Raw genomic sequence first — 16,798 nt, forward strand, 5'->3', positions numbered from 1 at the left:
TGAGCATCGGAAGGGAGAGAATCTCACAAATCTCTGGAAAAGTCAGGAGAGAAGGGAGGGACAATTGCGGGCATGTGTTCTCGAGACTAATTCAGAAAAGGGATTTTTAATTTTTCCCTTGAAGTCTTATATCACCTCTCGCTGCAGAAATGGATATTAATCAATGCTTCAAAATCATCCTGTGGGACTTTCAATGACTGCAGAAGCTGGAGGCAAAATGGTAGAGGACGTGATCACAGGGCTGAGCGGAGAGACGGGGTTCGGTCCTGCTCCGGCACTCTGGGAGCCCTCAGTACCCAGCCTTAGCCACAAGGCGCGGGGGGGCGGGGGTGGCGTTGGTGAGCCACCCCGGGGGGAGGAGGAGGCATGAGCCTGGCACCTGGGATGTGTCAGCCACTGCTACTAGCTCAGCCACGATGATGTTGTGATTAAGGATCTGGGCTCTGGAGCTGGAACCCCCCAGTTCCATGCTCCTCCCACTTAGGTGTGTTCAACCTTGGCCTCGTTACTTAACTCCCCACCCGCCTTGATTATCTCACCATGCCTGCCTACAAAGGTGTGCTAATATACTTGGAAGGCACTTAAAACGGTGCCTGCTACAAATTCAGATCTAAGTGTCTGTTAAGCAAATAAATATCACTATTACTATTCCTATTATTTGGGTGTCCAAAGCCAAGACAAGGGCAGAGAAAAGACACAGCTGATAGACCAGTGTCCGCTTTCAGAACAAACCCAAGAGAGACTGTAGAAATGACAGCTTGGAACACAGTAGTTGTGATGAAGCCGTCAATCTGTGATTCAACTTAGGAACAGGGCCCCCCAGACCCCTCCCCATGGGTGGCAGTGTCCCCTGGGTGGCCACAGCTGGCAGGGGTGGCCGGGGCTTCTGTATGACCGTGCCCAGCATGCTGGCCCACAGCCCCACTGAGAGCAGTCAGAGGGGAGAGGGTCAGAGGTTGCTGGGCCCTGAGATGGCTGCTACAGAAAGCAGCCTCCAGCCCCCTACCACCGACCCAAAGCAGACAAAGGGAGCCCCACACCCACTGCATGGGTTGTGCCTCTTCACATCTCCTGGGCCATTGTGGCCGGCGTTCTGGCTATCCTCTAGCTGGACCAGGGAGCCCCGTGCACATGGGCCACACCAGAGAAACTGCTTTCAGGAATGCTTTCTTGGGAGGGCCACCTGCTTTGCTGGACTGCAGAGCAGATGGCCTGAGCCTCTTGGAGCCCCGGCTTCCAGCCCTGAGGCGGGGGCAGCATCTGTAGCCTGCGGGCCTGGTGAGGCCCCCGCCCACAATAGCCCAGTCACAGCCCCCACCAGCCATCTGCTCCACAGTGCAGACCTGTGCCCCACAGAATGTATGGCTAATTAAAACGATTATGGGGGCGCACACGGGGTTCTTCTTTCCCAGCAGAGGTGGCTGAACTGATCTCAGCAGCCTTAAGCAGATGTGTTGGTTTTGTTTTTTTTTTTTCCCTTCTCCTTTTTTTGAAAGGGGAAAGCCTTGCAAGCCTAGAGAAAGGAGGAAGGAAATTTGCCGGGATAACAAAGCTCCCCAAACAAATGGAGCTGTAATGTCCATTTGACGAAGGCAGCACACTTAGGTGTCTTAGACTGTCTTAGGAAGTCTCTGGCAAAACCCACACAGAGATCAGTTTAGAAGAGTGCCTATAACCAAAAACTTGAGACCTTTCAAAACTACAGCATCTGTGGAATATGTAACGAATAGTTCTAAATGCCTATAAAGCCCTTGCTCTGAGCCAGGTCCTGGGAACCCAGGACGCCCAGCAGGGCCCCTGTTTTGGCAGGGACACCTTTCCTGGGACTTCAGTTCCTTTCTGCCGCCCTGCCTTTGAAGGCACACCGGGCAGTGGAGGGCCTGACCGCCCAGCCCCTGATCTCTCCGCTGGGAACCCAAGGTCAAGCTGCTCAGTTGCCAGTCTTCTGCCTCAACCACAAAGCCAATCACCTCCTTTATCTTCACCAGTAATTAAGAGCTACAGGTAAGGACCACCGACAATAGGAGTTAATGTAGGATTTTTAACGGCACACACATGTAGAGGAGTCCTGCTACACTGTCAAAACACCTCCAGGACTGCCAGGGTGAAGAAATGCTGAATTTAAGAATTTGAGCCTTAAGTCTCTCCTCCTACCAAGGTTGGGGAGTATTCTCGGTTCACTGGGTTCTTAAGTCCCTAAGGAAAGGGGTTTTTAAACACATCTGCTCACCGTATCTTACTCATCAGAGCCGTTCTCGGTTGGTAGGGAACACTGCTTTTCCATTTGGAAAATAAACTTAATGGTATAGTTGGAAAATGTTACTCTTATCATTAAAATTAACTTGCTGATTTTTTTATTTGTTGTCTGTTTTATTTTCTAGTTGGAGAATCATTACTCGAAACTGCTGACCTGGAAGGACGTGGGGGTTGGGGCTGGACGCCAAAGGAGTTCCCTCTGGGATCAAGTCAGGAAGGCTTACCAGGACGGCAAAGTCTGAAAGCGGCGGTTTGTGTTCGAATGAGAGATACCTTATTAGCTTTGAAGGGACTTCTTTATATCACTTTCAAGTGGTCTACTATTGCATCTTGAATGAGCATTTCATCTCCGGGAATAGCCAAAGGCTCTAAAAGACTTAAGAAAAAAGAAAAGGAAATGCTGGAATTCCATTAAAATAAAAACAAAAAACCTATCTTGATGATGTCACATCGTTTGATGGGAATAAATGGCATCAGTAACGAGACTGCTTACTTTGTCAGACTGGAACAAGAAAAACTAATGGGAGGAAGGGGAAAATAGGTCCATTTCAACTACCAAAGTTCTTGGCAGACCTTCTCTCTGTTATTAACATGTTTGCTCCGGAATCAAATATTGCCTCTATACGATATAAATGAATAATTCATGAAGGTTCACGGCAAAGTTATGCACATAAGAAAATGAACGTAAGGGGACCAGAAGTCAGTTTCCCACTGCTTGGCCAAGTTTGGTTTTCTGTAGGGTAGTAAAACCAGTTTGGGGGGTTGGTTTGTTCCTTTCCGAGTTCTTAAACCCCCAGCACCCCTCCTCTCCCTCCCTCCACAGGCCGGACACAAAGCGGTGATTGCATGGCCATTGTTGAGCAGACGAAGAAAATGGCTTCCACTTTTCTCTCAGGTCCTCACTTAAACTGCCTGGTTTTGGCTTACACTCCAATTGTCTATAGTTGAAGAAATCATTGTTTAAAGCGTCCTGCTCCTGATAATAATCTTACTAGACCTGCTTTACTCCCTGTGGAGGAAAACAGTTAACAAGGTGTCCCCTGTTTTCGACAAGGGCAGAAAGCGAAGTGGCCCTGCCCCAATTATATTCACGGAACCGCCTCGCCCACGAGGTCTGAGGAAGAGACTAGAACTGGGCATTAGTTTTGTTTCTCCCCTTTTCCACCTATCCTGAGAAGAGAGCACAAAAATAAAATTCAAGGTCATTTCAGTAGCCACTGCCAGGTGTGCATATAAAAAGGGTGGGAATGTACTCTTTGGACCCTCAAATCTCACTTCTATTTCTTAACCACGTGAAGCAAAAACCACCACCAAAATGGTCTCATTAATCACATCTTACACTGGAATCAAGAATGTGCCCTTTGTTGGTCTCAATTAATTCAGAATAGAATGTCCAACTGAACCGCCTTGAGTGAAAATAATCCCATAAAAAGAAAGAAAGAAAAGAAAAATCACCACTTTCCTTTCAATGCCACCTGAGATGAGCAGTCAGACTCCCAAGGGGAATGCATTTACCTGATAAACTCACTAAATGGGAAGGTGAACGCGCAATCAGCCGACGGTCTGACAAATGACACTTGTCATTTGTGAATCATCACATTCTGCTTCGGGGTTTCCAAAAGAAATTTGGAAAGACACATTCTAGCACTGAAAATTTAGGAAGATTCTAGGTCTTTCCCTATGCGATAGCTTTATGGTCTTGTGAACCACACATGGCAGGGGAGGCGTGCTTCATAGCTAGGTAAGAGATTCTCTGTTTCAGCAGGAAAGAATCAAATTGCTGGAATAAAGCTGGATTGAGAGGATTAAAATGTGTATCATTTTATTCATTCAACGTGCACGAACTACCACATCGAAAGCACCTCCTAACAAAGTTTATCGTCACATAGTCCATTCCGAGGATGAGGCCAAGGTGGTGAGCATTCAGTCCCCCCGGGGCAACCACGTGTATTTCCCCCCAAGGCAGCGCAGCACGGGGGTGGACCGTGAGGGGTCGTGAGAGGGATTCCAGGTAATGAACCAGGCCTGAAGCTTCCCATGGGACTTACATTAGAAATAAGTTCAGTTGCGTGAAAGCAAACTTTACAATGGCATCCCTCTCATGGGTCTGCGTGTCTGTGTCTTCTCGGGTGGGAGGGAGGGCAGGAGTTGCAGAGAAGTACAACTGTGCCGCATTCCCTGTAATTCTGGTTGGACGTATGGGAGAAGGCCTCCCAAATAAGGATGCAGAAAAAATGTTGTGAGCCACTGACCCAGGGGAGAGGAATGGACTGTCAAACCATGGCAACTTTCCTATTATGGAATAACCCTAGAAAGAAGTGGGGGGCACGCGGGAGCGTTACTGTTTATCCCTTCAGATAATTGTCTGCTCACTTACCCCTATAGAAGGAGTTCCTAGAAGGAAGAAAGCCACCCCAGGACAGCTTTCAGAGGTGTCTGTGACACATTCCATTCAGTTGCCCATCCCCCTCCACATACTCAGATAAATAAAACAAAAGATTCATCCAAGAGCAAAAGTTGGTCTCCTGTTACATAGCAACAGAAGGGCCTCTGCTCCAGGTAACTTTTGACAACAAGTTCAGGTCCTTTCATCGTCACCAAAAAATTCTCAAATCACTTTAGAGAAAATCAGGCGTGTCTGAGAGCAGCAGGGACAGCAGAGACAGCAGTCTGATGGCAAGCTAGCGTTCTCACCTTTCCTGAGCCAGGTCCCAGGCATCGAAGGAAACCCACAATTGAAACCAAGAAGGCCCATCTCCAGCTTCCCGTCTGACAACCCCTTGTGAATTATTCACGTCAGGAGACAGCTCCCCCGCTCCCTCCTTCAGGACTGCCCAGCAACACCAAGATGAAGTATGAACCACTGGTAACAAACACACCCAAGAAATAAATTTTTAACACTCAAGGGCAGGAGACAAAAGGGCCTCCTTTTCCAAAGGGAAAAAAGAAGCCAATGGAAGAGTGAAGAACTCCTGACAGATTCTCAACTGCTTCTAAGCTGAGAATAAACAAACCCTGCAGGTTATTAAGAATGTTCTCCTCCCCACAGTTCCTGCGTGGGGACCACTCTAGCATAAGGAGGATGAGCAGGCACTCCCAAAGACACAAGGGCACTTCTAGGACAAGCTCAAGCCACCCAGAGCATGAAGCTCTGTTGGCCCACAAGTGGCCTGAGATCTCCGAGGTTTCTGTGGAAACTGGCCAGAAAACAGGAACGCTCTCCTGACAGGACAGCGTGCCGTAGGACCGACATCCTGAGGAAACGACGTCACTGGACTATACGTATCCGTGAAGGCAGCAAGGGTGACGGATGGCGGTGGCTAGGACAAGAGTTGACAAGAGGAACTCCAAACATGTCACTCATGCAGCTCTTAAAGAGAGGAATCCCTCTGAGAACTGAGAGGCTCAATTCAGCTCACAAAACACTTCATTTTTAGGCAAGAAAGCATGTGGATGAACTTTGGCTTGGGTCCACCTTCAGCAATTTAAAAAATGGTAAAAGGGGGTAATCCGATGCCTCTGTCAGGCTTTTGGGAGGCGGAATACAATGGACTGGCCAAGTCAGGTCAGTAGGGGTCCTCTGGGAGAACAAACATGGAGAGAAAGAACCCTTTGGGGCCTCTATCTGCTGTTCCATGGAGAGGGCTCACTGAGTACTAAAACATCTATCTACAGTGTCAGAAGGTCTCATCTATGAGGTCCTGGAAGACTAAGGGGAGCCAAGTACCTGGCATGGTGTGAAATGGTTCTCCCAATATACGCTTTTACTAAGATTTTGCCCAAACTAGGCCTCAACTCTTACCATTATGTAAACATGAGCCCAAAGTCTCACTTTTTTTTTTTTAAAGATTTTTAATTTATTTGACAGAGAGGGAGATCACAAGTAGGCAGAGAGGCAGGCAGAGAGAGCAGCGGAAGCAGGCTCCCCGCTGAGCAGAGAGCCCAATGCTGGGCTTGATCCCAGGACCCTGAGATCATGACCTGAGCCGAAGGCAGAGGCTTAACCCACTGAGCTGCCCAGGCACCCCCAAAAGTCTCACTTTTAAACAGTAAGTCTCACTGGAAGTTGGAAGATAAAGCAAGGATGTAAGAAATAAGCTGCCAGCAACAAAATCAGCTCTGTCCAAGAACTTTCTGGGTACCCCCAGGTAGTAACTAGAAATTACCTTATCAAAAAATTAGTAGTCATTTTATTCATTACCACCAAATAATAATGCCTTGGGTACTGAAAGTCATCGGGAGACAAGAGATACTAGCCTTAAAAGTGTGTTCTATATAATGAAAGCTTATCCCCTAAAGTATTGAGAGAGATTTTAACCATTTCTTCCCCAGAGAGAAGTGTCTCAGATACATTCCACAGTACTTAGGGCTATGATACAGACTTTATGGAATAAAATGGTACCCTTCCTGACAGCAACATAAACATTATGGACACAGCAATAACTCAAGTAGGAAAACCACTTGCATCTCTGAAATTGGATATGCCAAATTTTTGTGCATGTGTTTTGCTGGGGAAAGAGCCCAATCTAAATCCTCACAGGGACCCCAAAAGGGTTTAAAATTGAACCCAAGAAGGGAAGTAGCTTCTGTTCCAGACCGACTGGCCCCGTGCTGTGATATCGCAGGCAGCGTTCTCTTCGCTTCTCATGGCCTTTTCTGTCTTCAGCTGTCACCTCTTTCCATGACACTCTTACACCATTCTGGGGGTCTTTCTAGCTTTCTCTGTCTGCTTTTCTTCCTCTTGTCTCACTCACATGTCTGACACTGCTTCTTCACTTCTGGTGTGAGGATAAGTATTCTTTCTTTTTTTTTTTCCTCTAAAGATTTTATTTATTTGAGAGAAAGAGTGAGCAAGAGAGTAAGCACTAGCAGCAGAGAGGGGCAGAGGGAGAAGCAGGCTCCCCTCTGAGCAAGGAGCCCGATGTGGGACTCGATCCTAGCACCCTGGGATCATGACCTGAGCGAAAGGCAGACATTGAACTGACTGAGCCACCCAGGTGTTCCCACGCATTCCTTGTGTTTAAAACCATGGTGGCCACCTCTTGGGATAGGCAGACCAGTCCTGTGTCTTCTAGATTACAGGACTGTGGCTGGTTTCATTTCTGCTCATTGCCTGCGCTCTTTTTGGTTATCTCAGGGTTTGTGGACATTCTCAAGGCAGACGATGCTAGAGGTCTGGCTGCTGGGGACGCTATTGGAGCAAGCCTCCTGCGGGCTTTAAGGAGCCGAACATGGGCGTCAGACAGCAATGAGCGTACACACGTGCACGTCTACCAACCTCTAATGGACAGACCACGTTGAGAAAGTTGAGGCACTCTGTCTCTTCCCCAGCTTATGTTAACATCTGAAATATTCGCATCCCCAGTTGGAGCTGGGATTTGCAAGAAATATTTAGAGCTTGCTCAGCACGGCCTTCTCGACCACATTCTATAAATGGCATGCTGGTAAATGAGCCGTAAGGAAAGAATAAAGAAAATGCTACTGCTTCCCCTTTGCGGGTAGATGACGGTGACGTGCACAAGGAAAAGCAGGGAGATGAGTAAAGCAGGCAGATCGGGCTGCTGGAGGACCAGGCGGGCCCGGGCGCTCCTCACCCAAGAAGGAGAGCTGTGGCGACAGCCGAGGCCACAAGAACCAAGTCTGAAAGCTGTCGTCTGCTGCTACAAAAGATAAGGCGTGGCTCTCAGGACGGCCACGCACACCGCCTTCCTCTCACACCTGCCACGGACGCTGGTTTATGGACTGCAGGGTGCCGGGGCTGGGGGGCAAAAGGGGCAGCTTTTTACACAACTAAAAATGGCAGTGCTGTGAGGAGAGACATATCCCCAAGCAGGGCTGAAAGTGGCAGACCCCAGATAACGTGGAAGTCATTGAATTTTAAAACACATAAACATAAGGCTGGCACATAAGCTCTCCATAAGAAACAGAGACGAGAATGTCCAAACGATGACACCCCCCCCCCCAGTTCACCTGTTCCCACACCACCACCGTGGGAGTGGGTGGGGATGTCCCCACCGCTGGCCGGGGAGGGCGCACCTGTCCGACTCCTTACCTCATTGCGGTCCCCGGCGGGGGTATGTGAGGGCCGAGCTTCTCCATCCAGGGGCTCGATCTCTGCAAATTCTTCCACGGATTCTTGAAACTCAGGTAAGGACCTTCGTCCGTAACGCTTGCCACCTTTAACATATTTGGGCTGAGCTTCTAGTGAGCAGTCTAGGCGAGGAGACAAGAGTTGAGGCCACATTACATGACAGACTCAGCCCGTGGCTGACAGTCACAGCTGTCAGATGCAGCCTCTTATACTAGCCCCAAAATAAACCACCGCTGTTGGCCAGTTGTGCTGGCTGTGGGCGGATCTGAGCCATCAGGTCAGATGCAGAGCACGGCTTCTAATTCTGAGTGACTGACAGCACCCCGAGCACATCCCTGCTTCCAACGGGAGAGATGCAATGCCGGCAAGGAAGGGTTCCCTTGGGAAGGACAGGACTAAGAATGGGATAAAGTCAGATGTCCTAGCTACTCTTCTGTTGACGAAGCTGGTGCCTTGCAGAGAGGGGAAAAGGGACAGGGCAACAGAGGCACGTCGGAGGAAGTCTTGGAGAATAATGCTAAACCAAATGCCACATCAGCACCGTTAGTATTCACACACCCCTCCTGTACCTCAGTGACTCCTTTGTTACCCATCCCACCTTCAGATCCATCAGACAAGCAGGATGACAGAACAAAGAGACTGACACACTGGCTCCTAATAAATTAATGACAGCTCATCGCTTACATGAAACCTGGCATTGAGATCTCATTATAAAATTAAATCCTAGGGAATAAAATAAAATCGTCAATGCAAAACTGTAGAAAGGCAAACAGTAGGTGATTTTTTTTCTCCTCTTCATGAATTTCGGTGTTGTACAAAATAAAAAGGAGCGTGCATTAAGGGGAGAGTCATTCTTGACCTTAAAGGAAGACCTCAGCATTCTGATGTAATGTGTCTCAGGAACAACAGTCACCACCATCACCCGCCACCATCATCCACCACCGTCACCCGCCACCGTCACCCACCACCGCCGCCATCGCATGCTAACCTTTCTCTACAATGGGTAGCTTTAAAGCAGTAGAATAAATACTTCACTCTATGCCAATGTCATCTTAGATAAATTTTTTTTAGCACCTTGCACAGAATTAGGAGAATAAGATATTCTATTAAAGTACTAAAGATTGCCAAAGCTTTGATTGCAGTTCTTATCATCCACCAAAGCACTGGGTCTCTCTAGAGAACATAATGTTCTGTTTGAACAGGGCAGTCTTCACAAGATGTGTCTGAACTCAGACACGCAGATGTTCAGATGAGCTGCGGACACCCGTCATCAAAACTGGGGCGTGGCTGATTAGAGAAGGACTGGAAGAGTGAAACCCTACTTTGACCACCGCGGAAACCATGTTCAGGGTTAGCCATTATGTTGTCCTTTCCCTGGGAGGCCAGGTGATCCCGTCTGGCTAACTCTGCCCTTCCCTGAAACCTCCCCCGCCCTTCCTCTGGTATCAGCTCAGCTTTCAGAGATGTGGTCAGAAGCATCCTGAAAATGCTCAGCAGAGCTCAGAGTGAAGTATTTATGCTCGCTCTATAATTTCCAGCGATATTTATATCCAGCTTCTTAAAAGTCCCAGCCAAGTCATCTCATTTGGTTGAGCGATTCTCTCACAGAGAGGCTTTAAGCAGACGCAATTTATATTGAAAAATCACATGCATGCTTGAAGGTACCTTTCATCAGGAGAGAGTGGGTCAGCCTGCGCGTATTCAGGAGCGGCCCAGATACCCGAGCTACGTGTTGGCAGCTGACCCCCACAGATGCTGGTCAGACAAGAGGCAATGCAGAACCATCCTTAATTTAGTACACATTCTTAAATTTTCCTGGCAGACAAGATACACCATTCGTGACCTTGCGGGGGGGTGAGGAGGGGACCCGGGGGGAGTTGAAAAAGATGAAAAGAAAAACTTAGGATGTCAGAAACGGGAACGTGACATGTCCCCAATGTGACAAGGTTGGTGGTCTCGGGATGGGAGTGACAGAGGAGCTCTCGCTGCGTGTTGTCTTTTACAGAGGTAAAGACTGGTGGGACAGGGGACTGACCCGCTTAAAACAACTCCTGGGATTTATTTCAGAGCCCACCTATGGGGGAAATAACTCCCCAGATATGTGGGGAGCAGCTGGTGGATTTGGATAGGGGACAGAAGGTAATGGATTGCGAGCCATTAGGAACCCTGTGAGGTTTGCGTTTATTTTATCTATTTTAGCATTGCCAAGTATTTTTTTAAAAAATTTATTTCATATTTGATTATTGTAGTAATTTTGAGCAAACTATAAGTTAGCATCTTTAACAGAATGTAACTACATCACAAAGTCAATTTCTAGAGAACTCTATGAAGCTGTATACTCTTTGGGGATACTAAAGATATCAGTCCACAGAGAGGAAGAACGGGGTGTTCATGTGACCTGATAGCAAATTTCTGAAACCATCTCTGTGACCAATAAAGACTAACTGAACCAATTATCAACAGTTACTTCTCTGACTTACATACTCACATCTCTATTTCAAGCCTGAGCATCACTGTACTTACATGCTAAGTAGCGAAGAGAGCAAAAGTAAGGACATCTGGAGAGAACATTCATGGACAACAGTTGTTTGTGTGTTAAACATTTGAAAACTATGATTTTCTTCACCAATCTCAACCAGACCTTTAGAAGGCCACAGCAGCAGCCCACCAAATGAACGTTAAGACACTCTTAAACCCCTAAATTAAAGAATGCTCTACCCCATCCATACCATGCCCAAGAGAGACTCACACAACAGCAGCCTGGGGGCAAAGTTTCTGTCCTTTATAAGTGCATCCAGCTGGAAGACACACATTTCAAGATTCCATCACAGAACAAGTTTATCTATGCCAGATAATATGGTGTAGCTTGATTTATTTAGAAATGAAATCGTTTAGGTCAAACAGCTTTCTTTAACATAAGGGTAAGTGACTGCTCCAATCACGTGATCCAAGGAGGGCTATTGTTTGTTTCAGTGAAACAAACAATACATAAAGGACTGCCAAACTTTCAGCGTCTATTTCCTTCAACACTTATTTATGACTCTGCCTGGACTGCCAAGCTTCAGAGTCACTTTTGTTTCTTTCAGTTTTCTGTTTCTCCTATTTGAGAAAAGTAAAAATGGTCTTTGAAAAAAGGAGGACAAGCCCAGACTGCCTAGAGGAGTCTTAGACCCCATCCTTGGAGAATTTCTTGTGAAATGCACCAGCCCTAATAAGGTGGCTTTGAAGCAGTCCTACGTGACTTAGATGAGATGATCTGGGTTTTATGCCATAAACCAAACACTTGGTTATAAGTAAGGGACAGAGAAATCCTGATTCACTTCCCTAAAGACTGCTAGAGAAACACAGAACCAACCAACAGTCTCTACAGAGCAGTTGAAGGGGAGGAAGATCTTAACGGGGAGTTCCAAAGACTAAAGAAATACCATTTCTCCCAGCCTCAGCAAGGAAACAAAATCTGGATGCTAGACACCTCATTCTTTACTCCATATCCCATCTGTCCCAAGGAGAGGAACTCCAGACTTGTGATAATGTCCACCTTCCAGAATCAGGATGAACCAGCACACATATGCATGACTTGTAACCATATGTCTTGCACTTAAAATAAAAGGAAAACTGAAATGCAGAGTCAGTGAGAATGACCACTCAGGGGATAAGCCAGCTGCAGGCAGGGAAAACCACAGACACTCACCCACCCACCCTTCTCGACTGCCTTCCCTGGCTCAACTCTAGCTGAGCATTAAGGAGGGACTGTCCACCCCTCCTTCTTGAACTTACTGCAGCCTGAGGGGTGGAGGTCTCCCCTTGGAAGCTCTGCCCTCCCAATGGCCAAAGGGCAATACAATGAGGATCCAAGTGGAAGTTCACAGGCAAAGTACTGTATTGTATCTATTGAGGGATAAGATGGATATGTTATCACTTTATGGATATTGTATCACTTTTTGATTTAAACCTCCCTGTTCCCAAAACTGACCTCAGGATATTTCCAGGATGAAGAAGGAAGCTCTGTCTTTTTAGTGCTGATATTCTTATTTTTAAACACTTGTATGGACCTTTGTTTTCTCCTTCCTTCCTTTCCTGCCCCATTCAGTTAGCCTGGGACAGTAGTCCCCAAGGACAGCAGCCCCTTCCAAAGCCACAGGCCCTCAGCACGGAGTGACGCCAGTCTGGGGCCCCTGTATTACATTTCTGCTGAGCTCATGGGATTCCTGAAACTCATTTAAAAATAAGGAGTCCAAGACGAAGCACATGCAACCCTCAGGACAAGGGGCCGCAAGAAGCTTCCCTGGGTGAAGGCAGTCAGGCAGCAAATGAGCACCACCCAACCCCATGGCTCATCCCTACCTCCTGGCCTCCTGTGAACACCCTTACACGCGCATGACGCAGAGTGCAACCCCATACCTGACCCTAAGTAAGAGAGAGAGAAGAGAAAGAATTAAAAGGAGACCAAGACCGGGGGGAGTGGGCGGTGGGAGGGAGAAAGAAGGAGGGGCAGAGGGAGGGAGAGAGAGACATGGACAGACGCAAGTGGGGAGAGGGTGAGGAGAGAGGAGGAGGACATGGGCAGGGACCCAGAGGCCTATGGAGGGTGGGAAGCAAGAGGAACAGATGGGGAGGGGATCAGAAGTCAGGGCAAAGTGTAGCGGGGGTCCGAGGAGGAGGGCAGAGGTGCGCTGGAGTGGTAGAAAGAAGAAAGGGGTGAGGAGGGGGATGTCCCCAGGAGGGAAGGGGAGAAGAGAGTCCAAGAGAGAATGAACATAAACACGTTGGGGAAGCCTTCGGAAGTTCCTTCCGCCTCCCTGCGTGCTCTCTGCCTCCGTGGGAGGTCACCAGCCAGCAGGGTCGTCTCTTCCACACCTCTGTGCATATATACGGCCCTTTCCAGGGCAGCTGCTCCCTAGCTGCCAGCACCCTGCTCCGCAGCTGCCCTGCTCCGCAGCTACCCTTCTCTCCTGGAATCCGCACACAAGATGCAGGGGCTCAGCCGGGGCTTTCAGTGAATGTGGTGACAGAATTTCAGGAATGGTCGCCACCAGTCTGCATTGATGGTTCTTGCTGGAGCACAGGTGCTTTGGGGCACAAAGTTAATGGAGGAGGGGGGCTCTGATTAACCCTACCTGGGAAGAAAGCTCTGAGGTGAAGGTCTGCATCTCCCCAGGATGCCCAGGATGGTGGAAGGGTGTGGCCGGTAACCCACAGTCTGACTAGCTGATCCGTGGAGCCCTAAAGCCCTTGCAGATCCACAGAAAACCACTTTGAGTCGCTAACGATGACAGGACTGTTTCCCCAGCCTTCTCTTGGGGTGTCCGCCTGCTGGATCTCTATTGGAAGGCCATGCAGCCTTGGGGGAAGAGGCTGAGAATTCACATTCACTTAAGTGAATCTTCCCCATTGTTCCAGGTCAACTCATGATGTACTTCTCTCGAGTCACTGCTTGGCCCAACTCTCAAGGAACCTTTTCTTCTATGAATTCAGTGCCACCCACACTGTTGATAGCACCTGACTTTGTAACGATCACGGTCCTCTTTTCCTAAAAGCATTTTACCTGGTAGAATTACCAACCGGGCTGGGCTGTGATCCTTTCTAGGGCAGCAGAGCTTCATGGAAAGAGCTTGGCCTTTGATTCAAACAGACTGGGACCAGAACCCTCAGTCCTTGCAAAGATCAGAAGTACTTAATGTCATGAAAGCTTAGCCTACTTATCTGGAAATGAAACCGACAGGAGCTCAGGGGGACAAAGTCGCTGCTCTGTCTGGCAGCTCGTGCTCCAGAAGCTCGAGACACACCCCATGGGGTCCCTCCCCGCCCCCCAACTTCTGTGGGGCCAACAGTGGCCTGGAGCCAATGCGCTGAGCCTGGGGAGCAAAGTCAGAGACTCCACGGCCCCCAAACCTGCAGCAAACTTCCTTAACCTCATTTTGTTTTGCAATGGGTAAGACTAGCGGCAAACACATAATGTGATCCAGTCTGTCATCTCAGAAACTGGAGTCCCGTCCGTGTCATTCTTGCCTGAATTTTCTTTCTTGTCACCTCTTTCCCCATTACCTGATATGGGAGGGATGCTAAGACTCCCTAACTCTCCTCTTCATGTCCCTGCTTTGGAAGTCTTCTCCAACTCTGGAGCAAACACAAACTTACAACACTGGCACAACTCCTGAGTCCATGGTTTTGTTCAAAACAGTATTTTGGGTTTTTTGCACAACAGATGTAGTTTAAAAAAAAAAAAACATGCCTTCCTGCCCTTAGTGAAAATAAAGCACATGCAAGATCATCAAAGCAAGCATTCTTAGTAAAATTATCACGAGCATTCTTCTCTGGCACATTTGAATTGCTATTTATTCTTTGATTACAGACACATCACAATTTGTCTAACTATACATTATCAAATATTCATGCTTGATATATATTTTCCCACTATTTCAAATGACTATCCTTAAACACACATCTTTGTGCATGTCCATAAATATTTCCATAGCATAAAATCTGTAAGCTGCACTGATCAGCCAAAGGCATTTTTATAGTTTCTGGTGCCCTTTCATTGTTTCACATAATTCCAAGAAGGCCCTATCATTTTATGTGACCAGCAGTGTTTCCAGCTCCCCCTGACCTTAGGAAGTGACTCCTCACTCCTTTTTTGATGGTAGTGGTGGTGATTTTATTTTGCCTTTAACTTTTGGAAAAATGTTCTGGTCCCCATTGTTCTGGTCTTCATAGACAACATGGGAACAAGGAACCAAGTTCTTACTTATTTGACTCAACCAGACAGAGCACAACAGAACTCAACTCTTGGGCCATTTGTGTGTCCATCTCCTAAAAACAGAGCCCTTGGCCAGACTTTGGCGCCTGGCCCAACGCCTCTGAATACAGTGGCAAACACCACCTCCAGCCCGATGCCTGGCCATAAGACCTGCTTCACTGCAAACTTGGTGAGTGAATGAAGAGGTATCTGTTTATTGTTATAGCTTCTTCAAGATATAAGAAAAATATTTAAAATAGGGCAGCCCCTGGAATTAGGAATATTATCTAAAAAATCAAAGAGTCAGCTGCACCAAAACCACGCATAGTCTTATTTTCTTCATGATTTGGCTTTTGCAGATCTGAGCTTTCCCACCCCAGGTAAACAAAGGGAAGATTTTTACACTAAGTATATCGGTGAAAGAAAGGGCTTGCTTTCTTTGCTAACATCTTCCTTTCTAACATCTACTACTGAACAGAAATCTAATGCAAGATGCATCAAACAAGGATAAAATCTCTGGAGAACAGACCCAGACGGTATGTTGATACCATACGGCATAGAGCCCATGCCGGCATTTCCATTACAAAAATCCTATAATCCAAAGCCAGAGCAAATTGAAAAAATAACCAATAATTAAGCTTTTGTCCCTCTCTTATTCTGGGAAAATAGTCTAAAAATTAAATTGTGCATGTAGATATGAAGGAATTAGTCACTGGTGTTAATCAATTAGGAATCTGCAAATAACTCCCTACATCCCCAATCCATTTTTCTGTCCCTATCTCAATATCAGCATTTTTCATTTTGTTGTTACTGGTTTTAGGGGAAAAACTCTTCTCTAAGAGTCTTAGAATCATAAATTATCAGAGTAAAACAGATGCTGAAAATCATCTAGTATGAAAAATCATCACACTACCTTTAAAAATAAAGAAATTGTACCTCAGAGAAATTATAAATGGCAGAACTCAAGTCTATGAAATAATGACTTAATTCCATCTCCTCTCAAATTCTTTTTTCTTCTTCTTCTTCTTTCTTTCTTTAGAGGGAGAGAACGAGAGAAGAGGCAGAGAGAGGAGGCAGAGAGAGGGAGAGAAAAAATCTTAAGCAGGCTCCATGCCCAGCCCAGAGCCTCACATGGGGCTTGATCTCACCACCCTGAGATCAGGACCTGAGTAGAAACCAAGACTCAGACACTTAACTGACTGAGCCATCCAGGCACCCATCCTCTCAAATTCTAATAAAGCTTCATTTTTGTTTAATTTATAAATAACTCTTTTTTATTAGAGGAATGTGAAAGCATGAGGTCTGCTAGGCATTTGTCCTTAGCAAGCAGGACTTCACAGTGTCAGTTTATGTGAGGTAGAATCTGACAGAAACACAAAGCTAGCCATTTTCACGAATTTAGATGTCATTTAGATATTCAGAGTGACATGACTGAATCCTGGAGCTGAACAGATTTTAAGTATCTTCCAGTACAACCTCTTTCATATTTGAGGTGACTGAAAACCACAGAGGTGGTGACGTAGAAGGCCACCCAGTTAGAGGGGCAGAGCTGGTATTTTGTAAGTCTTGGCTCGAGGGCCTTTCCACCATATCAAGCTGGGCTTTCTATATTATAGTCTGGTACTGCATCCGGTATTTTTAAGGAAAAAAAAAATCTCGGGTGTTACAAAATATCCATTTGTGACCCATTCCGTTTCAAAGGCTGTGCACTGTGG

At 46.9% G+C, this 16,798-nt stretch overlaps 1 protein-coding gene across 10 annotated transcripts in view; it reads right to left on the reverse strand.

Moving 5' to 3' along the window:
• The window catches only part of NIN (ninein), a 98,583-nt gene that overhangs the window by 57,058 nt on the left and 24,727 nt on the right, over positions 1-16,798 (reverse strand). For 5 of the 10 annotated variants that reach the window (XM_059373169.1, XM_059373166.1, XM_059373165.1 and 2 more), the window contains exons 5-6: positions 10,013-10,102; positions 8,309-8,469 (exon numbers count right to left, since the gene is read on the reverse strand). In XM_059373169.1, the coding sequence (XP_059229152.1) occupies positions 8,309-8,469; positions 10,013-10,102 (251 nt within the window). The remainder of the gene's footprint in view (positions 1-8,308; positions 8,470-10,012; positions 10,103-16,798) is intronic. The other 5 variants (XM_059373168.1, XM_059373167.1, XM_059373174.1 and 2 more) reach the window with 1 other exon arrangement.

The sequence above is a fragment of the Mustela nigripes genome, chromosome 13 (assembly GCF_022355385.1).
Source record: "Mustela nigripes isolate SB6536 chromosome 13, MUSNIG.SB6536, whole genome shotgun sequence".
NCBI classification, from domain to species: Eukaryota; Metazoa; Chordata; class Mammalia; order Carnivora; family Mustelidae; genus Mustela; species Mustela nigripes.